General features: G+C 48.1%; 1 protein-coding gene across 1 annotated transcript in view; it reads left to right on the forward strand.

Annotated features, from left to right (window-relative positions):
• Positions 1 to 21,783, forward strand: part of LOC144944614 (protein flightless-1 homolog) — a 49,566-nt gene extending 27,783 nt beyond the window's left edge. Inside the window, exons 18-30 of the mRNA XM_078872929.1 lie at positions 275 to 446; positions 2,010 to 2,117; positions 2,736 to 2,927; positions 4,277 to 4,474; positions 5,028 to 5,167; positions 5,969 to 6,170; positions 6,571 to 6,725; positions 8,208 to 8,268; positions 10,514 to 10,642; positions 11,056 to 11,162; positions 12,304 to 12,409; positions 14,268 to 14,333; positions 15,014 to 21,783. Coding sequence (XP_078729055.1) covers positions 275 to 446; positions 2,010 to 2,117; positions 2,736 to 2,927; positions 4,277 to 4,474; positions 5,028 to 5,167; positions 5,969 to 6,170; positions 6,571 to 6,725; positions 8,208 to 8,268; positions 10,514 to 10,642; positions 11,056 to 11,162; positions 12,304 to 12,409; positions 14,268 to 14,333; positions 15,014 to 15,148 — 1,771 coding nt within the window. The 3' untranslated portion in view covers positions 15,149 to 21,783. The remainder of the gene's footprint in view (positions 1 to 274; positions 447 to 2,009; positions 2,118 to 2,735; positions 2,928 to 4,276; positions 4,475 to 5,027; positions 5,168 to 5,968; positions 6,171 to 6,570; positions 6,726 to 8,207; positions 8,269 to 10,513; positions 10,643 to 11,055; positions 11,163 to 12,303; positions 12,410 to 14,267; positions 14,334 to 15,013) is intronic.
• The last annotated feature ends 2,269 nt before the right edge of the window (positions 21,784 to 24,052 follow it).

A 24,052-nucleotide genomic window follows, 5' to 3' on the forward strand; every position in this document is an offset into this window, starting at 1 on the left:
CCACTTTGTGTTATATGCTAAAACATCTACAAATAATAAAAATAGACAATGCATTGTGCATATGATTCACTGCAGTTGTCCTGAGCTTAAGAATTGATTTAAATCGTTGAATCGACATCTGGTATCTCTCTCTTAAACACAAAAAACATTGCACACAACCACCCACAGAATATGCACGTAAAAATAGGCGCTGCCTTTCCTCTCTCACCTGTGTGTGGGTGGAGTTGGAGTAGCCCTCCTCGCACCACACAATGTCACGTCTCCTCTCCTCCAGGCTGTTTGCGGAGAAGATCAACAAGAATGAGCGCAAGGGTCAAGCCGAAATCCTGATGGTGGCGCAGGGCGAGGAGCCCGAGGAATTCTGGACGACCTTAGGGGGGCAGCCCGACTCGATTGTGCCTCACGTGCCTGCTAACTTCGTTCCCTGCACGCCCAAACTCTTCAGGGTAATGGGTCGGGGACGAGAACACGTCGCCTCGCGTTCTCCCTCGTGGCTGTTGTTGCTTCTTGCTGTTGCTTACTCTTACTTTTCTCGTGGCGCCCATCTCTCCCTTCCCGCTTCGTCCGTATCCAGCAAATGCTGCCTCCTCGCTCGACCTTCCCCGATCCGTCGCGTGTGGGGGGAACACCCCCCCACCTCCTCGGCACATGCTGGAACGGCGTTTCCATTCCCGTCATAGCCTCTGCCTCTCTTCCGCTGTCTGAATCTCACCAAGAGAGGTCTGTGGTTTTGTCTTTTTTGTGAATCGTTTCGTGAAAATAACCAATTACTGCCGCTGCATTGCTCTTCTAAATAAATATATATTTGACGTTTTGCTTTGTTAAAGCACGATGCACGTTTATACATTCCTCATTCTCACTGTACTGATACTTTTCCATCTTCACCGTAGAAAACTCTTTGTATTGTGCTGGTATACTGTTCTGTCGGCGTTATGCCATGAGGCCCTATAGCGTCTTGTGTGCTCACGGTCATTGGGGCACTGCGCTATGAATTAATTGTCAACAAATTTTCTGGTGGTGCTTCTGCTGCGTTGGCAGTGGTGCAACAAGCGCAAATAAGTAAAAGACTCGACACATTCGTCAATGACACTGTGTGGCTTTAAAAATAAAACTATGCAATGGGTGACGTTTTGGGCGACACCCCTTCATAGCTTGCCACACCACCCCTCTGCGTACATTGCCATTGTGGGTAGGTACACCACTAACTCATTCACAGTACTACCTTAGACAGTTCATCAGGCTAAACAGTGGCCGTTTGTCCTAATGCGTGATCTAAGAATGCAAATAACATTGAACAAGATCTGTATCTGAGCAGACCTGATGGCCACGAGCGGTATTGGGACTGGCGCCTGTGGTGGAGGTTCATGATCGTTGCCACTACGCAGCTGTTTGGTGAGACTCCTGCAGCTGCAACAGGAGGCAGAGAATCGGTATGACACTGAGCAGCTGAGAATCGACAAATAAGGACCACGAGGCCAGACGCCAGGCAGTATCCAGCCTCTAAAACCCCTCTGGGTGTGCACACAGAGACCGTGGCCTTTGCCTCCGTAGTTGCGCACTCAACCAGGTTGAGACATGGCGACGCCACCACGGTTAACCCTTTCCCGTTCGGAGACGTCTGCAAATTGCAGGGTGGGTCCCATTCACCGCTGAATCTCGGAACGCGCAAAGCGGCTTGCCGTTAATTTTATTAAGAGAGGCACATCGCCGTTGTTTTTTAAAGGCATTGTCCTCGCCGCAGAGAACCGTAGCGACACGACCACACTCTATAATAGCTGGCGGCAAACTGCCACACGCCCTCCCGCGTGGCCTTCTGGGAACCTCGGTACCGATAAAGTTATTTTATTTTAGTTTTACTTCCGGTTTCATTTTGATGATGTACGTGTACGTCATCAGAACAGAATCGGAAGATATACTGATGACGTATACGTACGTCATCTTGAATGTGAAACAAGTTAAGTGGCGAATGGCAGCGATTCCTTAGCATGCGGGTGTTGTTGTGCTTGCAGGTGGGCCTGGGCCAGGGCTATTTGGAGCTACCGCAGGTGAACTACCGGCTGTCTGTGGAGCACAAGAACAAGAAGCTGTGTGCTCAGCTGATGCCCGAGCAGAGGCTGGTTAGTGCTGCATGGAGAGCGAGTCTCGTGTGAACTTTAACCATCGTGGGGGTAAAACGACGCAGTTGATGTGTCGATCAATATTCATTCTTAAGCTCGCACTACACACATTGTAATCGCGTGTTTTTCAAATGGTATTTATTGCACGTTCACGTATCCCCTCTGCAAAGCCGCTGGAGGTGCTGCCCATTCACAGGATTGTTACAAAGGAGAATCATCTCTTGAGTTGAATCGCAACGATTCACGGAATTGATGGGAGGGTGACTCCTTCCACCCCAAAGCCGTCGATAGTGAGCGATATTACCGCACTTTGTGATGCTCGCCATGAGCACAGGTTATACACAGCATACATGGTAACCGCTTGTGTCTAACCTCTAGCATACCTTCTGAAGGAATGAGACAAAATCAGGTGGGTTGAATTTGAACAAAAGGCTATTTCGTCCAAAATTCTGAATACAAACCAAAAACAGCGCAGGATCCGTTTAATTTCCATTCTGAATCGCTGGCGTTATGCAATTTCTTCCCTGAAATTTTCGCTTGAAAAGTTACGAGCGAAGCTTTCGTCGCCCTTGAATTGCCGTGGCGCCACTGAACCCCGCGCGTGCGCACGCCGTGCAGGTGCAGTCGCTGCTGGACACGAGGAGCGTGTACCTGCTCGACTGCCACTCGGACGTCTTCATCTGGATGGGGCGCCGCTCCCCGCGCCTGCTGCGTGCCGCCGCGCTCAAGCTGGGCTCCGAGGTGTGCGCCATGCTGCCCCGCCCGCGCCACGCCACCGTGCTCAAGAACATCGAGGGCACCGAGTCTCAGGTACCGCGATGCGTCGCAGAGCTCGACCACCGTGTTTCTGGCGGGCTCAGCCGTGGCTCATGGCAGTCCATGTCTGCGTCAGCCCTGCCCACTTTCACGTAGCCACACCCACATGGTTACTGGGCCACATGGCCACTCCGTCACTGGACTATAGTTGCTCGGACACTCGGCTACACAGCCACCTCACTATTCAGCCACTCGACTATACAGTCGGCCCAACCACACGGTGAGTGGCATTGCTCTTTCTGATGTTGGGCCCCACCTATTGAGGCCTCACCGACTCCTCTGCCATCCCCGCCCACTATACCTGCCATTCATGTATGGCTACCCTTTGGCCCTATCAAGAGTCGAGTTTCAGACCAGACACATCTTATTCTGGGACAAAATCGTGGATTTTACAACTGCTTCGGGACACCTCGACAGGCTTTCTGAAACCGAGGCTGTCCTGGCCTAACTGGACCACGGTTGGTAGCTCTACTAATACAACACAATTTAGGATTATAGAGCGTCTACATGCAACGCCATCTCTATAAATGCTGTACACACTAGTGGAAAGTGCGGGAAGGCTAGACAAAGACAAATATCCCCCGTATAGTCCCAACAGATCGTTGGGGCAAGTGCTGCTCGCTAGCACTTATGAATGCTGGTACGGTACACGAGGCGGGGGGGGTGGATGGCCAGCACCACACCCCGTCGCCTTTGTCTCACTAATAGTGGAGAATGTCTACACACCACACCAAGTATTCATTTGAAGCTGAATCGACCTCGGGTTGACCCAGGACCAGTTATTGGTCGTGAGTGGGAATCGAACTCAGGTTGCCGGTTTCGTAGCGCAGTGCACCAACTACTAAACCACCGCTCCCCAGATCACACAGGCACACACACGTGGTATGGGTGACCTTTAGAAAGCACACCACACACACACGGTATAATTTTGTTTTATCATAAAGAGTTTCAAGTACCTTGAACCTGGTAGTATGAAAGTTGCTCTCGAAATAAATATTGTTAGTATATGCAATCCTAGGAACCATGACAATTTTAAAAAGCTAAACAAATCTGCGTGTTAACACCCGCGATGCTTTTGCGCTATAAATGACATGCACTAATTACTTAGTTGCAGGGAAATGTGTTGGTTTCTATTGTGTTATCATTCGTGAGAAACATTCTCATTCTGATTGCACACAATCCCAATTAACATGCACTCGTCAGTCTACTGCACTTGCCATATCCTTAATATCCGACTGAACACAAGGGGTGGCTGGGATTAGTTTGAGTATTAAAGAATTAGCTTCACGACCATTCTCAGCGCTGTAAATCCTGAGAGCTGCGCTGCTTGCTTTTGTGCGCAGATCTTCAAGTCCAAGTTCAGAAACTGGGACGACATCCTGGCGGTGGACTACACGCGGAGCGCCGACGCCGTGGGTCGCGCCGCCGGCCTCGATGGCAAGGTGCAGCAGGACGCCGCGCCCCGGCAGCAGCAGCAGCAGCTCAAGGCCGACCTCTCGGCACTCTTCTACCCTCGCCAGCCGCCCATGCCACTGTCCGAGGTGCTGAGCGCTCTCCAACTCGCTCGCACACTCGCACTCCTCTACCCACGCCGACGGCACTGACTCACTCTCACACTCTCACTCCTCTACCCACATCCACCACACTGACTCACTCTCACACTCTCACTCCTCTACCCACACTAACTCACTCTCACACTCTCACTCCTCTACCCACACCCACCACACTCACTCCTCTACCCACACCCACCACACTCACTCTCTCTCACACTCCTCTACCCACACCCACCACACTCGCTCACACTCCTCTACCCACGCCATCTTCCCATGTGACTGTGTGTGACGCTTTGACGTGTTGTGCACGTTTGTTGTCTGCGCGTGTATGACACTGTGTTGTGAGTAGAGGCTGTATAATGTAAACCTTACATTCAAGGTTGGTGTTTTTTGTGGGGCTGTCGTACGTGTAGTACTTTGGCACGTACAGCGAGGTAGTTATTGAATGTGTGCCGTACCGACCTCTGTGCGATGCTGTGATTCGAGCAGTAACCGTGTTGCGGTCACCGTAACCGACTTGATAATGCTGTGCTGTCCTCAGGCTGAGACGCTGATGGACGAGTGGAATGAGGACTTGGAGGGAATGGAGTCGTTTGTGCTGGAGGGCAGGAAGTTTGTGCGTCTGCCCGACGAAGAGTTTGGCCACTTCCACACACACGACTGCTACGTCTTCCTGTGCCGGTATGGAGACGCGGGCAAAGCCACACACACATGTGCACAAGACATCCTTTTTTGCGCTTGCGAAGACAAAGATCCCCTGTATAGCTTCAACCAACTTTTGGGGTAAATTCTGTTAGCGAGCACCTATAAAGGCTGGCACGGTACACGAGGGGCAGTGGATAGCCAGCACCACGCCTGGCCGTCTTTGTCTCCCCAGTGGCGATGTTTACACACCAGGTATTCATTTGAGGCTGAGTCGACCTTGGGGAGGCCCAGGACCAGTTCAGATAATCGTCAATGGTATTGGTCGTGAGCGGGAATCGAACTCGGGTCGCCGGGTTCATAGCGCAGCATAATAACCAGTATACTACCTGGAACAGGAGCTGCAATGTTTCATTCCTACTACAGAAAAATAATAACAAATGCTGACCACTACACACCTGCACAACAGCGTACATGTGCGTCTCGCTTTTGTTTCATTAACTGCTATATCAGCAGAAAGTGCTGGTTTCGTGGTTAGCACCCCACCCCATAGCCAGTTATGATTCTAGGTTCATATGCACAATATATGGTGCAATCAGTATTTAAACTTGGTATCACAGCATGTGTGAATGTCAAGACTTGACACATTTGTGCGACATGGTGCTGAACACAACTGCCCCTCGTGAACCACGCCCGTCATGCGATAGGTGCTCTGCCACAGAATTTACCCCGGCACTCTGATGCTAAACCAAGGCATCGTGTGCCTTCCAATGTGACCGCTGACGTTGGTTCATGAAAAAAAAAAACACAGGCAACATTGTTCTTTTACTTGTCCTCAAGGTACTGGGTGCCGCTGGAGCGCGCAGAGGATGGGGCGGAGGAGGAGGAGGCGGCGGGGGAGCAGGACAGCCAGATGGAGGAGGACCTGCAGTCCGTCGTCTACTTCTGGCAGGGCCGCGAGGCCTCCAACATGGGCTGGCTCACCTTCACCTTCAGCCTGCAGAAGAAGTTCGAGAGTCTCTTCCCCGGCAAAAAGATGGAGGTGAAGCAAATGTCCCCGTCAACTCTCCTTGGGGTGTTCGGTCGGCCTCTCTTAGGGGAACTCGACATGTTATGGTTCTCCCACGCAGCAGCTTGAATGATCTAAATTATGATTTTAACATGGGAATTTTCTGTTTCAAAGATACATTGACACAATAATAGTTATTTTTGCTGTAGGAGAATTGAAATGCATTGGTCGAGGACGCAACGCACGTTCAGTTCATCATCGCCAGCAACGACAATCTTTTAAGTTGATCGGAGGTTGTCTGAGAAGGACAGTACATCGGTCAAACCACCATACCGCCACTCCCGCTGCGTCGCCGCCTCCCACGGACTCGTGCCGGCTCAAGTGGCGGCTCAGCAACCCGCCCGTGCCCGTGCGTGCGTCGCGACGAGTGCAGGTGGTGCGCATGACCCAGCAGCAGGAGAACCTCAAGTTCCTGTCGCACTTCAAGCGCAAGTTCCTTATCCACAGGGGCAAGCGGCGCACCACGGAGAACGCTCTGCAGCCCAGCCTCTTCCACCTGCGCACCAACGGCAGCGCGCTGTGCACACGGTACCCTCGCCCACCCGCCCGCCCACGCTGCCTCTTGTGCGTGCCGCTGCTGCAGCGTAGGCGGCTTCAGATGAGGCAGGTTGGCTGGAGGTTAGGGAAAGGGGTGGAGGTTGCTGTTAGGTGTAATTGTACTCGATTCTGTTATTACGTAGGCCAATGTGTTCAGGAGCTTAAATGCCAAAAGTCGAGAGGGCTTTACGCGTGGGAGTTTGCGTAGTTTTGCTCTTCCTCCATTGAAGGAGCACATAATACAGTGGTTTGCTGTATTATAATGTACGTGATAGAAAGATCCCAGTAAAACTAAACAAAAAATCCATATAAGTCATACCACCGGTGCTGCTTGAGGGCGAGATATGTCGTTATTTGGAAGGAATGAAGATTGAGTGGGTGCTTAAAGGACGGAGATGATAATTCTGAGATGAATGTCGGCAATACCTCTAAAGGCAAGCAGGAATTCAGGTGTGATTACTAAATATTCTCAAGAAGGTCAGGGGGGTGAGACTCACACTTGGGCACGTGTTGAGAAGAGGCAGAGATGACGCAATGAGAAGGGCTGTCTAGATGCCACCGGTGGGAGCCCGAGGCGGGCAGGGGATGGGAGGAGGCAGTGGAACGAGATACGGGGACAGTGCATGTGATGATTCAAGTTCAAGTTTATTTATTAGGTATAGCCCTGTGAGCCATGTGGCTCTTAAGTCTGGTGCAACCGCAACAAACAAAACATGAACACAGAACATCTTAAAGCGACAACGCGTAACAGAAACATCCTGTAATAAACCAGCAAATATAAAACAATGTATTAAAACGCCGTGTGCAAAAATCCCAATGTGGTGCAAGCCAACAATAACAACCATGAGACAATTTAGATTAACCATATGTTTTCGAATCACCAAAATAAAGCTATAAAAACAATGTAACAACAGTAATCATCTTCTTGGTTCTTTCGGTAAAGTCACATAGAATGGAAATAATAAAAATAAGGCGCTCTTCCCCCTCCAACCCAGCTTAAATATACACTGCCAAGCCTGGTGGTGTTCATTCAGACGCTGTCTTTCTGACAGACCTGTTCTTCACCTGAGGACGGCTGCTTGCGTTGTGGCCGAAACGTCGTGAGAATTATTTTATTATGTTTAATTTTATTATTTTATTATTTCCATTCTTACGTGACTTTACCGAAAGAACCAAGAAGATGAATCCCTGCAGTCACGAAAGCTTTAAATCGAAATTTACAAGTAATCATAGGAACTGTGATTAAAATTTTTACAATAAACGATATACACGTACGACCAAACTTGCAGCCATAGCTGGCAGCATGACACTCTCAGTGTATGAAAGAGGTGCAGAATAGAAGCTCACGGGGAGAGAAAACCCGAGCAGCTGTTTCCCCTGCAGCAGTGGGACTTGTGGCTGAGAAAGAGAAGATGATAAGAAGGCCGGTTGGTTAGGTGAAATTGTCGTCAATAATTATGTGTCCCGCTGTAGGTCCATTCAAGTGAATACGGACGCAGGTCTGCTCAACTCGGAATTCTGCTACATATTGAAGGTGCGTATTGGCGCAGGCCACGCCGCTATCGTGCTTGCGGCTCTGCGTGGTCTCTGCAGAGGATCCGCAGCCATTGCTTGCCGCGGGCTGTCTGCACGCACAACAACGTCTGTGTATGTACATATGTTGAACTTCTTTTGCACCGTACGTAGCCAACCGTGCTAATTTGAGGTGCGGGGGAAGAACAACAAACTAAACACAAAAAGCAGTTATCAAGAATCTTGCTTGCCGGCAAGATGAACTGCAATGTTTCATGCATATCACAGATAAAAAGCGAATGCATGTACAGTATATGTGAATAATTACACTGTAATGGAGAATTTCTTACCTATATAACTTCTTGCCACGGCAGCTCTCTCGCCCACTGCATTGGCATTGCTGCTGCATTGGCTTTGTTGCTGCATTGGCTTTGTTGTTGCATTGGCATTGTTGCTGCATTGGCATTGTTGCTGCATTGGCATTGCTGCTGCATTGGCACTCGTGCACCACCCATGCTCCTGGTGCTGTTGATATACTTGGGCTACGCCCATCCCCAAATCTATTTGAACAGTTTGCCTTTAGAGGCTGACTCCTTTGCCTGATGACGACCGCTTGTGTTGCGATCGAAACGTCGTGATTTTTTTATTTTTATTTCCAGCTACGTGACCTTACCGAAAGAACCAAAGAGTATAAGAAACTATAGTCAAATGAGTTTTCCTGCATGTTAAAAACATTGTGGCTTTTAATCCCATTTATCTCCATAGTTACTCACTAGGTAAGATCAAAGTGTATTACCTTTGAAGTGCACTTTAATCTGAACTCCCTCCGCTACACATGCCCCAGTTGATCTCTCACTGAGTGGCAGGGCCCCTCGCCCCCCTCCCTCGCCCCCCCTCCCTCGGCCCCTCTCCCTCGCCCCTCTCCCTCGCTGTATGCACGTAATAGAGCTGCACTATCTGGCTAAACCACCGAAAACACGGTCGATGGCACATTTTCACGTCATTAAATTATTACCTAAAAATGTGTTTTACCAGGTAAGGCCCCCACTGAGCTGTATAGCTCTTTTTCAGAAGCGACCTGGCCACAAATGATAGCTCAACGAAGTGGCTTATCACGTGGAAATCTATAGCAGACAAATATTCTAGACGCTCGTGGATTCTAAACGTGGAGGGAAAAACCGGTGGACCCGGAAAAAGATTCACGCGCCCATGGGGAGAGATTTGCATGCTCCAAATATACAAGCGTCGGGCTCGGGATCGAACCTATTACCTCCTGCATACCGGGCGAGGGAGTTAACAGCTTTGTTCTTCAGAATAGTGGGCTTATGACGGGTTACATCGGAAGGGATTATGACTGGTGGTTGAGACTAACAACGGAGTAACAGCCGAAGTAGGGAATGTGCCTGAAGTTGACAAGTGGATTGTTACATTAAAGGCCTTGATCTTACAATGGACTGATTATCACTGATGATGATGATGGTAATATTTATCTTTAATGCCAGGCATCTGAGCCATGGGATGGCTTCAGCTTGCTTCACTCACTTTAATGTCAGTGTTTAGTGTGGCATCAACATTGGACGGTGACGCGGCTTGTTGCAGAGCTTCACAGTTCGAATCCAGCGGCCGCCCTGATTCTTACTGCAGGTGTATCGATCATAAAAATGCACGGCGTCTGATTCACAGTGGCCGGTAAAGGTCCCATGGCTTCATTCGCAAGAGAAGGCCATTGTGTGCCAGCATCACGATCCACATTTACCAAAATGTAAAGAAAATACCCGTATATTACTAATTTTAAATATTCATCACCTTAACCAAAGCGCTGTACATTAAACTAACTATGGTAAAGATGGTTGGCGAGATGAAACGAGATGAGTGGATGGGCCATATGTAAAATGAGGTGGTGGTGACGATGCGTGGAATAAACGGAGATGGAAATGTGATGAGTGGATTGATGATGGGTGGCCATGGGGAGTTGTGGACAGGGAAGGCGTTAGTACGAGTGGGGAGGACAACAAGGGGAGAAGGAGGGGTGGCAAGATCCTCCCAAAAAAGAGTCGCGTGAGTCGTTGAGGCTTTCCTGGATAAACATGCGTAATATTGGACATCAGAGTAGACAAGGATGTCCAGTCTTGATGCGTAGTTCTGGCCACAGCAACCATCTGTGCGCCACGCCAGATATAAACATTTACTTGCTAAAAGGACATTTCTCAAGGGCTTCTGCGAATAAACAAATGCATCTTTTTTTTTGTCGCACAAATGCATTGTAGGTTCCTTTCAACAGCGAGGACAGCCCAGGGATTGTGTACGCCTGGATTGGCCGTGCCGCTGACCCAGATCAGGCCAAGCTGGCGGAGGAAATAATGAACACCATGTTCAGCAGCGACTACAGCAAGCAGGTTTGCTCTCTAGCTGCCCGTCGCGCCGCAGCCGTCTGTGTTTCTCGCTCTGTGGCTTTTGACCGAAGGATGCAGCCCCAGAAATACTTTGCACTGTTCCGCTGGTCGGGTGTGGATGGCCCATACAAAGCAATCACAATGTATATTCATTAAAATGTATGTATGTTCAACATCTTTTGCGACGTGCATAGCCAACCGTGCTAATCGGAGGTGCGAGGTTCCATGGCGAATATGGAACTGGTTCACAATTGTCTCGTTCCGCCGCTGGCTAAAATAATGTGGCCGTAACGTTGAAATGTTTTGATTTGGCGGCTGGTGCTCTAAATGCAAGGCTGTGCGCATGCGTTATGGCGCTCGGGGTTTGTCCCACAAGCCTCCCTGTCGTGGGCCCCCCCCCCCCTTCTTCCCCGCAGGTTGTGGACGAGGGGGAGGAGCCGGAGAACTTCTTCTGGGTGGGGATCGGGGGCAGCAAGCCTTATGAGGAGGATGCCGAGTACATGAAGTACGCACGCCTCTTCAGGTGAGTGCTCGCGCCGAGCGCGTGGATACCTGCTCGGGCAGCCCTGCTCTTCTGGGGCCGCTTGCTCTTCCGGGGCTGTGGCGCTCCCCTCTAACGTGGTATTTTGTGTGCTCCGTGCAGCCACTGCTCGTCCACAAGGCCCGTCGGATGTGGTCCGCTACAATTTTTGTTTACACAAAATAAATAAATATATTTTACTGGCCGTTACTCAACTATTCGGATTAGGCAATGAAAAGCAAGTTGATCATTGTCATGGATTTGTTTAATGAACATTACAGCAACAAAAACATTCCTTTTCACTCAGAAAGATGTGTTATCGGCGCACCGTTGGCCACAAAATAATCTTGATTGTTGACAGGGGCCCAGAGATGTTGAGAACCACTGCTATAGAGGATAGGAACTCGGATGCATTGTGCAGGGGATTGACTTTCTCATCTAAAAATCTCTTTTTTTGGAGTCCACACTGAAGAATCCTTGCCGAAATATCAGCGTGTGCGAGCTTGCACTCCAGCATGTTGGTGTGAAATTTTAATCTGGAAAGCTTACTAGCTGATGAATGTTTAACACCTATCCATCAATGTGACAGATCCCTAAACCTGCTCGGTTCTATTCCAACAGTGGGCAGAAACGCAAGAAACGTCTTTTTACGAGCATCGTTAACCATATGTCAGATACCACTTAAATAATTTACTGGGAGGTAATGGCTGATAATGACATTTGTTAGGCGTGGCGAATGGGGTTTCTAGCTGCTCGTACCATTTGGTTGCAATAATTCGTGGCAGACAGACAGACTCCGGAGGGGGTGACATTTTAATTTGACGTAAAATCCTCATCCACACGCTCGGCTGAAGTCTCATCGTCTTCGAATATTCCAGAGCTGCTTGGGACATGAAACCCAATTCATTTCTGAGCATGGGAAAAAAGTGCCTTGAAAAATCATTCACAGGGCAACTCGGACACTGCACAGACTCGCTCTCGGAATGCCAAGATGCTCTACTTTTTTTTCCCCTTTAAGGTTCAGCGATGCTCTGTACTTGTGGTTAAGGTTTAGCCCCTAGATGGGGATAAACCAGCGTGTTTAGCTGCGTGTGCAGTTGTTATGGTTAATTCATTATCTTGTGTCCTCGTTTTTGGGTTTCAGATGCTCCAATGAGAAGGGCTACTTTGCCGTGTCAGAAAAGTGTTCCGACTTCTGTCAAGACGATTTGGCAGATGACGACATCATGCTGCTTGACAACGGCCAGGAGGTAACACCACGCCGTCCCTCCAATGCGCCGCACCACTCCTCCCGAAGACCACTGCCAACCACAAAACCTGATGCGTCGCTTTCATTCCCCGAGACAAAACACTGTATAGCACTGCACATAATTCAAGCGTGCCTTAAAAACAAGCCACAGTGTGACTGTGGCCATACAACACAAACTATAAACCAATCAATGAACCGATAGAGACACGCAGAAATACATACAGACTCGTAGAGGTACATTGTAGAGGCCAACCACAGGAGTATGATTGTGGCCATGCAACACAGACTATGGACCACATGGTACATCTCTGTCGTGTGTGATCCTTCATCGGACGAGGAATAGCAAAACTACACAAACTCCTCTCTCACCATTGGAACCTCATTTGCCAGTAGCAAAATATGATAATTGTTTTTTTACCCTTTTAGCTGGCAACAAAACTGACACCTTTTTTACAAGGAGTCATGTTTGCATTGACCACAATACCTGCAGTCGGAATGCAAACAAAAAACAACTGATAATGTATGCACTGTCCTTGAAGTTGATTCGTCCGCACCCGAGACAGCTTTCCTTAGAACCTAGTCTCACATGGTGTTGGACCAATCAATGTCAAGGACAGTGCATACATTATCAGAGCTATGTTTTTTGTTTGCATTCCGACTGCAGGTATTGTGGTCAATGCAAACATTACTCCTTGTAAAAAAGGTGTCACTTTTGTTGCCAGATAAAAGGGTAAAAAACCAATTATCATATAAACTCCTCTCTCCTTAAGCCTCCTCGAGCAGACCTCGGCATCGGCATTTGGCTCCTGAACGCATTGCCACATGCAAGAATATAATGAAAGTACGCCTCAACCACTTTCAGAAATCTAGTTTCACATGTAGGAAGCTTTTGCGACCAATATTACTCACAATAAAGGTGTTTGGGGTTAGATCGCGTAAATATAAATGTGTCGTTTACCCACCACCACCCGACACGGCCAATTATTAAGGTTTTTCACGTAAATAAAATGTGCCTATTAGTTACTAGTTCAGCACACCGGTGTGTTGTAAATCTTGTGGGCTTACTCTCCAACACACTGGTGTGCTGAAGTAGTAACTAATTGGAACTTTTGTTTACATGACAAACCTTACTAATTGGCTGTGTCGAGTGGTGGTGGGTTAACGACACATTTATATTTACGCAATTTCACTTCAAAAACTTTTTATTCAAAAATCTACCGTGGTAAAACAACGTCTCTCACCGCCTTCTTACAACCGACTGTTTTACGCACATTGAGTTATCTACCAACTCCACATTTTTACTTCCTCTTGGCACCCATTATAAATATCAACTTAGTTTGTTGTAAAGCTCATCTTGAAACCCCAGTTTCCAGCCCGACGATCGCTTCCGAGCAAACCGCCAACCACGACTCTGCAGACACAGGATCTCGGCCTTGTGATGCACTTGCGACGGTGGCAGTAAAGCAGCATAGCAAGTAGCAGAGCAAGTTTATTTTGTTTAACCAGGTGTGGGAACTCGAAGAGACCGGGATGAACCGTCTTTGAAAGAGTGACCTGGGTCGCCAATTTTTCAAAAGCAAAAAAAAGTTCAGCAGCGAAGCGAATCAAAATCAGAGCAAAACATAAGTAACCGCGTCACATGGGGATTCAAACACTGCGCAACACACACATCGATGCCAATTAATAAACTCCCTGTATCTCGAGTCAGCTCAGGCAGATGATCCATAGCCTGATCATTGCACAATTGCAAGTTAAGTTAAATAAGTGTTAAGGTGACCATTGTACTCACATGCAAACGGACAAGGGCATTTGTCTAATGCAATTGCAAGTGACTCTAACACAGAGCTCCTTCTGTGCAGGTCTACATGTGGGTGGGCACTCAAACCAGCCAGGTGGAGATCAAGCTAAGCCTGAAGGCCGTTCAGGTAAGAACCACTCCTCTCACAGCCCTATCTCCTCATCGTAGCTCGGTTGGCTATGGACGGTGCAAAAGAAGTTCAACATTCAGTAAAACCTTGGATTGCGAGCATAATTTGTTCCGGAAACGTGTTTGTAATCCAAAGCACTCGTATATCATTTGTGATCACGTGACGCTCGGCAGACAAAGCGTGTACACGTACTACTCGTATTGCAAGACCTCGCTCGTTTATCAAATTAATATTTATTTGAAAAATTTGCTCGTCTTGCAAAACACTCGCAGACCAAGTTACTCGCAATCCAAGGTTTTACTGTATATGCCAAGCTGTAGTGATTTGGTCATAAGCGCCTGATGTCTTCAGATCTCGCAAGATAAGCACGCTTGAGCCAGGATAGTGCTTTGATGGGTTGACCACCTTGCGCAGCAGGTTGGAGTCGTACACGTGGGGCTTGCGTAGTGGGCAGCGTGGCACAATACATTGTGATACTGTACTTCTATGCTTCCACACCACTGTCTCCGGGCTTGCCCTTCACCAGCCCACACTGACCGACATGGTGAAGTATGGTCAAATTACTCCATATCAAAAGGCCCTCATCCCGCAACGAATTGACAAAGTCCACGCGTACCCACGTGTGGTTGGTCGTGGCGGCGGGAGCGGCAATGGAATCTGCGATGTCGCCTCTGCAGGTGTACATCCAGAACATGCGCAGCAAGGACACGAGTCGCCCGCGCAAGCTCAAGCTGGTGCGCAAGGGCAACGAGACGCTGTACTTCACGCGCTGCTTCCACGCGTGGGGGGAGTTCCGCAAGCAGTGCGAGTGAGCGGTGACACGCCCCCGGGCTCGCTCGCAAAAAAACATCAACCTCGCGGTCGTAGAAAAAAAACTAACAAGTATAAAAATGGCACGGTCGCTCCCTCTCGCCCCTTACATCTGCTCACAACTCTCTTCTTTCCGTTATATGCCTGTTAAAGGTTGATCCATTTATAAATACCCCACTAAAATACTAGGGGAGATGTTGTAGGTAAGGGAAAAAAACCTATACAGTAGAACCCTTCTTAACGACCACCCCAGTTAACCACGAATCGCTTAACGACAGGCCTCTAGAGCACACTGTGTTCGCTTACCGACTATTTCCCTGTTAACGACGGGCTGTTTTAGGTACAGTAAATATTAATGAATCCATTGATTTACCATGTTTCCTTTAATATGTGTTTATAATGTTAGTATCTTTGTGCATTAATATCCTTTGTTTAAATATTATCAAGTCCGTTTTTTGGGTGAAAAAGGGTAACTTTCGATGCTATCGGAAGGAATTAAGCCATTAACGTGTATTTCCTAGACTCGTTTAACGACCACATCACTTAACGACCGTTTTCATAAAACCAATTACCGTCGTTAAGAGGGCTTCTACTGTATTTTAATTCAAGGCCGCATACGTGTCTCGCATCAATACCAAGCCGCTTACCACCTTTCCTTCCCGTTCCCCTGTAAGACGCGAGGTGACACGGTCCAGTGGTCGCACATTCGGGTCCAGCGGTCACACGTTCGAATCTAGCGGCCGCCCTGGTTAATGATTGGGCACCAGACATTTAGTAGCAAGTGTCAGAGCACGATGGCCTCTTCCGCAAAACCCGACCATGTGAGTTACAGCTCGATCACATTCATCTACAGTCCACACTGGCAAATTATGAAAAATATAACTGGCAACCGCTTTCATGGTGTTATTAATTGTAAAAATACTTACAAGCCCTCATGCGTCACAGTGATTGTTAAGGATCCCGTGACATCATTCAATTGCGTGCCGGCGGTCATGGTGCAAATTTGCCAAATTTGAAGAATTCTGCCGCGATTTGCTTGGTTGGAGTATACACGCGGCACTCACCGACCCCTGCCGCGACAAATTGGCAGGACCTTCTGGAAAAAACGAGTCCTGAGATTCGGTGAAGCCCTCTTGGGTAAACAACCATTTGTAAACATAATAACAGAGCCATCATTTCACAACAGTTCAATCACACCTTTTGAGAATAAAGTAAAAGGTTGATTACAAATAAGTGGGGCGCTATAAATGGATCGCCCTTGTATATCCCAGCTATCTGGATGAGCTACATGTGTGGCGGGCTTCTCTGTAACTCCCACAGCACCATTTAATTGAGGCCACTCATTAGATGCGGGTGATGTTGTGCACTTTTAAATCTAGAATGAAAACTCATTGCGTTCGAACAGTTTTTTGTGTTTTGTTTGTCCTTCCCCCGCACCTCCGATTTGCACGCTTGGCTACGTACGGTGCAAACGGAAGTTCAACATACAGACATGTTTTACTTATAGATGCAGGAGTTCATTTTCATTGACGCTGAAGTGAAAATGTTATATCTTCATTGAACTCCTTGTGATTCGAAAGCTATGCGCAGCTTTCGTTCAATATGCTCTTGCACCACTGCTCATGCAGTATTGCAGTTTCTTTCTTTAATTTTTGCCACAAAATGGTACACAATTTAGGGACCCTGGAGGGAAGGCGGAAGTGAGCCGACACTTATCCGAGATCTCATTCAGCTTGGGGCGTTGGGCGGCATGCAAAAGTTGCGACACGGCTCGCACTCGCGGGGATATTTCACCGTTTTAACTGGAGGCTCCAGCTTTTGCCAGAGGTCTGCAGCGGCACCGCTCGAAACATTCCCAACAAGTCCTTGGCCTGCGTATACTTATACAGCACGATTGTTTACTAGAAAATGTCAGTTGCTTTGTGACCGCGATTCATTCCGAAGTACACAATTACAATTGTGCAACTCAGCACGGGTCTCCTTTCCCCAATTATCCACGGTTTATGATGATCGATCACACGGCAAGGACAAGAACCTGTTGAACCTTCACCCCTCAGCCAGCCGGTGGCTAAAAAGCATTCTAATGCCCATGAAGGGACATGTCACGCCGTGTCCACTTATCCTCGCCGCCCCCCCCTGCTCCCCCACGGATACTGGAGACCTTGGGTGGATCGCTGGAGACAATGGCCACATTGCAGCCAAGATTACTAAAGTCACCAGTGAGAACAAGGATCAGGAGAGCGTGTGGGTAATAGCTACTCCTCTAAGGACATGTCGGTTAAAGTGCCTCTACGCTCACGCAGTGCTCATCACTGTTGGCAGCCCCGAGTCAGTGATGGAAATTGCACATTCCTATGACAAGCACCAGTCCTCCCTTGGACAACCAACTACTGTGGACATCTTACAAAGTGCTACTAAATTTACTGACCCCCCCCCCCCACCCAGGAATAGGTTGAATTTGTCCCCCTGATCTATATTTGAAGCCCTCGGCCTTCCTTCCGACTTTGGGCGTAGCGTTTGTGTCCGACGGCTGGCCATGGTGGTCGGAGCCTAAACCACGGTCTCGTTTGAATTCGCACCAGCCTGGGATAAAATGTTTTGTAATCTTGAGTGAATTGGAATGTATTTTTGTATTCAATTCAAAGTCCTTGTGCTAATCCGATAGAAGTTATGCTTAAATATTTCACCTGAATATAGTGTATATCTTTCGTGAAATGTAATGCCTGAGTTGCGAGCAACTCTGATAAGTGGATTATGTGCAGCAAGGTCAAAAATATATCCTCTACAGAATTAGGAGAGGAGAGACTGAACAAGCACAATAGCACTGGGCCCATCGTACGAAGAGAAAGCAACCTTTGACGTCTTGAGTCTGGGATCACGGGGAAGTGGTTGGCAGGACGGTCGAGCAGGGGAAGGGAGTTCCACAGAAGTGAGCACTCATCACACAGAGGTTGATGGACGGATTTCGGAAAAGGCCTTGGTTGCCTGACCAGAGAGCATGTGGAGGACAACATTAAGACGAGCTCAGAGAGACTGGTGGAGGTGAGCGAGAGTGTGTGTGTTACACGTGTTTATATGTTGATTTATGAGAAAATTCGCTAGTTCCACCATTGCATCGGGGTAGCTGAGTGGATTCCGCTAGTTCAATCAGAGTGTACACGTGTTGTATCAGGGTAGCTGAGTGGAGTCCGCTAGTTCAATCAGAGTGCACGTGTTGTATCAGGGTAGCTGAGTGGAGTCTGCTAGTTCCACCAGAGTACACGTGTTGTATCAGGGTAGCTGAGTGGAGTCCGCTAGTTCAATCAGAGTACACGTATTGTATTAGGGTAGCTCAGTGGATTATGCTAATTCCACCAGAGTACACGTGGTGTACCTGAGTGGAGTCCGCTAGTTTCACAAGAATATGCGTATTGTATCGACAGACATCAGTGATTTACTGGTTGGGCCAGCAAAGAGAAACCGGGGCTGTACCTTTATCTGTTCTTCGGTCCGGTTCTCGTTTTGGACTCCACCGTTTTCCCCCCATGTCTCACGCCATTTGGTGGCATTGGGGTCCTTTTTGGCCGGCACAAGAGTCGAGGCACGAGCCTACAATGTAGATCACCATTTAAATCGTACCGTGTGGCTAACTTAATGCACTTTGTGCCATGTGACATCTGTGGCTCAATGGCAGCAGGTTTCATGTCACTTGTAAGCGCGTTGCGGCCTCTCTGCGTCTCGTTGCTCTTGACGAGCCACCGACCTGCTTAAGAGCCTCCACTCCACCGGCTTCTCCGTGTCGATAATTTCGTCGATAATTTCATGTTTCTGGTCATGTTCTGATTTGCACCTTCAATATGGAGCATCAGCAAAGTTGTACTGCGTAGGCATTATAAATGGCATGAGAGTATTTCAATTGGAAGTTTCAGAAGCTTATTACACTATTTGGCAGTTGTATAACTCGTTATGGATTATTGATGAAAGTTAATCGTGAAAAAACAGTGCAAGTGTGTTGGCCATCAACACCTGTCAAGTTCCAAGCCACAACTAAGGCACCTTTAGCGCGAGTGTTTTGAAAACATCAATTCACTTATTATAATTGGCAACCCTATAATTTGCAATATATGCATTCATCACAATTTATAACATGTGCATATTTCGCGAATCGGATGCAATGTTCAATTATTTTCTGACTTTATCAATGATAGAGAAATGGTGAGTTGTGAGTCTATTGTAGTGGATCAGGGGTGGAGGGGGTAGGAGAAAATGTATCTGTCACGTCTGCGTAACAACGATACATCAGTGCTTAATCAGTGAACCCAGAGATATTTGGTTAATATTGAAAATCGGGGGTCCAAGGACGGTGCCTTGTGCGACACCATACAGGACTGGTTCAATGGTTGGTGTGAAGCCACTTTGCGAGACGTATTGGGTTCTGGTTGTTTGAAAGGATTGAAGCAAAATCAGGCCTGAGCCAGAAATTTCCATCAAGGTTTTCATGGCGGTGGAGGAAAATTTTATGATCGATGGAGTCAAATGCAGCACTTATGACTCATGTGTCATTGAGCCCCCTTGTCAGCCGACTGGAGGTCATTCACTTCCCGAACCAATTACATCTCCCTACTGTTGCCCGCCCCGAAGTCAGATTGAAAATGCTTCAGAAGGTCGTCAGATGTCAAATGAGTGGCAATGCGGTGCGCGCTGCAGCCCGTTCCAAGGACTTTCGAAGAGAGAATGGGAGATGCGGCGAAGGTTTAGAGAGATCACCCGGATCGAAGGCAGATGTGTTTTTATTTTTCTTCGGTGAGAGCCTGGACAGGTGAGCCTTGAGCTGCTGCTTGAAGGTGGATGGTGCTTGGATGCTGCTGCGTACATGCAGTGGGAGAGAGAGAGAGTTTCCAAATGCCTGCAGCAGCTACGGAGAAACGCCGCTCAGCCAAGACAGTCCTGGTTGTGGGTATGATGAGCAGGTTGTTTGGATTTTGGAATATTAGATGTACGCCATAGTACATCGCCACGTTTAAACGACGTGTGTTTTAATGCTATCAAGTTATTTTGAAGAAAAAAAATCTATCTAGGTTTGACATTTTAAGAATCTATATACATTGACAATATTCGGAACATTCCTAGATTGTGTTTGTAATTAAAAAAAACTATTGAAATGTATGTTTTATTCCACTGTTATATCAAATCTATCGTAGTGCCATTGATCATTCTTTCCCCTTGATTGTTAGTTCACGAAATATTCATTTTTATTCCACATTCTGTTCTTCTTCCCCCAGTCATGTGCCTGAAATGTCGGATAATTTTTGTTCAGTCTATAATTCTGTTCCACATTCCTTCCCGAACCCCCACTTAGAGGTAATGAATGTATGACATGTAAAATGTACTTTTTTTTAAAGATCCGTTCTGAGATGTTGAACATTCCTGCATTTTTTGCTATAGAGTACTGCAAGTAAACAAGCATTTTTATAAACAGCTTTAATTTGTTGAATGTTGAAAGGGAATGCGGACACAACCAAACTGGTTAATTGTGACCACGTGAAATATTTACGATCGCTAAACTAAAGATGGCCACAACAATGAAATTGAATGCGAGCTGCAGCCGTTGAAGTCGGCGTCTCCTTGCTCGTCTCTGCTGGCCAGCCCCTTGGCCGGTGGTGGAAGTTCCTATCACTATGACAGGGTCCGATCTACCGATGCGATGATCGATGGGGGGGTCACTTTGTTTTATTCACTCCAGATGGACCGTGGGCCGAGTCCATCCCCTTGGGGCCGAGTTTTACCTCGCAGTCTTACGGAGAATGGCCAGGGGGGGGGGGGGGGTGCATACGCACAGCGCTGATGTTTTCATGGCGTTGTTGTGAAACTTTCTCAGACCCAACTGCATTTGTTTTTCTCAAACCCAGTAACAGCAGAGTTGCACACCCTTTTACTTTGCCGACCTACAGAGAATTTGCACACGCGGCTCCAAAGGGAATGGATGTGTCGGTGTCGCAGCCGTCGCATTCGCAACCACCACAAACGCCGTCTTATTAGAATACTGTGGTGTGAAGGCTGCCATTCATGGAATAAGTGAACCGAAAAAGAGATTTTTTTTTTTATTTGAGCTAGCTGTTTGAATTCCATATCAGTGGTGACCTCTTTCGTACTATGACAGCCGAGACGGTATTGGTGTTGCAGAGCTGATTTTTTTCTGTTGAATATTTTCACTTAATGTGGTGGAAATATTAAACACAGATATTTCTTTTTTGTTATCAGGCAGCCTTTGTCTACGTTAATGACCTGCTCGGTCATAGCAGAGATATCGGCCTCCACATTTTTGACTTTGATGAATTCCCTACGTTTTTCTCAGCAATGTATTCCTAATAGTGCTGTTGGGGTGCATACCTACCAAATATTTAATGGACTTGATGACATTTGCCTCCGTGTGCGTGGCTTAATTTGCTCTTCACTGTTGTTTACCGTTGCTTTAGTTTGGCGTGCCTTCGTTGCCTCTGGTATGATATTTCGTTGGGGTAAATATAGTTGCCGTTAATGAGCTGTGCACCCTGGGAGTGTTGCATACAGGATGGGTATTCTGTCCTCGGCTGAAGACAATTACACGTGCATTCTCGAAAGGTTTTCAGAAATAAAAAAAGATGTCTGCTCAACAACACTTTATCTGTTTATTGTAATCGTTGTGTTTGTTCTTACGGAGAAGTATTTCTCTGCCAAGGAGTGAAACGCGTCCGAGGGGAATGAAGCGATGAAATCCGTTCAGGTGCCCGGGTGGGTTGTTGCACTGTGGTGAGAGGTGGTAGCGCCTTGAGGAGGAGACCTTCATTCAGCAGTGGATAGGTCATGGCCGATGTCCTGATCATGATATTTCGACGGGACTGGAGTGGTATTTTCACATAATCCTCAATAGTCTTGGTGGCCGTGAGCGGGAATTGAACTCTGCTCGCCGGGTTCACAGCGCAGCGTAGCGCTAACCCCCACACGACCGCTAACCCCCACACACACACAGACACGCGCACAGAGACGCAGGGAACAAACAAACGCTCCCCGTGTAGCCTTCAGAGATTGTTGGGGCACGTGCTGTTATCGAGCACCTATGAAGGCCGAAACAGCACGTGCGGGAGTGGGTGGCCAGTACCACACCTTTGTCTTCCGAGTGGCGATGTTCACACACTGCACCAGGTACTCATTTGCAGCTGAGTCGACCTAGGGGAGGCCCAGGATCGGTTCAGATAATCGCCACTGGTGTTGGCACATGAGCGGGAATCGAACTCGGGTCTCCAAGTTCGTAGCGCAGCGTGCTAACCGCTACGCCACTGCTCCCCACACAGACACAGACATGCACAGACACACGCACAGACACACCACACACATGTACACACACATACACACAGACACACGCACAGACACATGCACACACACAGACATGCACAGACACATGCACAGACACACGCACACACAGACACACGCACAGACACACCACACACATGCGCACACACAGACATGCACACCACACACACAGACATGCACACACATGCACACCACACACAGACACATGCACAGACACACACACAGACACATGCACACAGACACATGCACAGACATGCACACACAGACACATGCACACACACAGACACATGCACAGACACATGCACAGACACACACACATACACACACACAGACACACACCACACACACCACACATGCAAAGACGACACCGGAACCCCACCTGTTCCCCGCCATCACTGCCAGCAACAGAATCCCCCCGCCAGCTCCGAGCTGCGGGGAATGTCTCTCGCGCACAGAGGGGAGCGAACGCTGTGCAAACGTTTTGTCACTTTGGCAGAGGTGGCCCTCCGTAACACGACGATGGTGGTGGTGAGTTTTATGTAAAAAAAATACCCCGAGCCGAATGATTTTGCATCCGAATCTGTGACGTAGACGAAACATGATTTTGACTCCCAGAAAATAAAAACTGGCAGGTAGTTCATGGAAATCTTTATTTTTAAATCCGAGATGCAGGAGACCAAAAGGACTGACGATTGATGGCAAAGAGCAGTTTGGCCCCTCGAGTTTCGGTCCAAAATGTTATTTTCTATCCACGCGGCCCGGATTCGCTGCCAGTTCTTCATCAAACACCGGAGAACTCCCCTCGCCCGCCGACGTGTGAGTGGCGGCCTCTAGGTCGACTCGGCCTCAAGTGATTACTTAGTGCGGTGTGTCAACGTTGCCACTGGAGAGACGTGAGCCACCGGGGAGCTTGTGTGGTTGGCGTGCATCGTGCGAGGGGAGTTGTGAGCAACACGCGAATCACTGTTCGGGATTTACGGTCGGGCGGCGATTCTTCAAAAGCCCGATGGGTATCGTGTTCCGGAGTGGTTCATGCTAAAGCCTCTGGCCCGAGTGGTCTTCACTGCAGGGCCCGCGGGGCCACTGGCTGGAGGCACCTGGTGGCCTTTCGTGCGGCCCCGTGACGTGCAGCCCCCGGCAATATTCGCCAATGTGAAAACACTCCCCATCATAAGTCTAACACGCAGTGATAGTAGTAGTAGCATTCGGCATTCGCGACCAATAGTATACCCATAATAGAGGTATTTGGGTTAGGTCGGTTAAATATAAATGCGTCGTTAAACCCGCCACCACCTGACACAGGGCATTAGTGAGGTTTGTCACGGAAACAAAACGTGGCCAATTAGTTACTAGCTCGACACCACCTGATGTGTTGGAGAGTAAACCCACTACAACATTTACCATTCGAGTACCGTGACGTTTCACCGGCAATTACAACAACCAGCATCATCAGGCGACAGCCAAAGATGTAGAGAAATCCTCCTCCTGTTTTGGTCTAAAATAGAGGGGAGAAACATGTGATGTCGTCACTTGTGAGCCGATCAGGTTCACAACCCCTTCCATCATCGTGTTGCTGC

This window comes from Lampetra fluviatilis, chromosome 35, assembly GCF_964198595.1.
Source record: "Lampetra fluviatilis chromosome 35, kcLamFluv1.1, whole genome shotgun sequence".
Taxonomy (NCBI): domain Eukaryota; kingdom Metazoa; phylum Chordata; class Hyperoartia; order Petromyzontiformes; family Petromyzontidae; genus Lampetra; species Lampetra fluviatilis.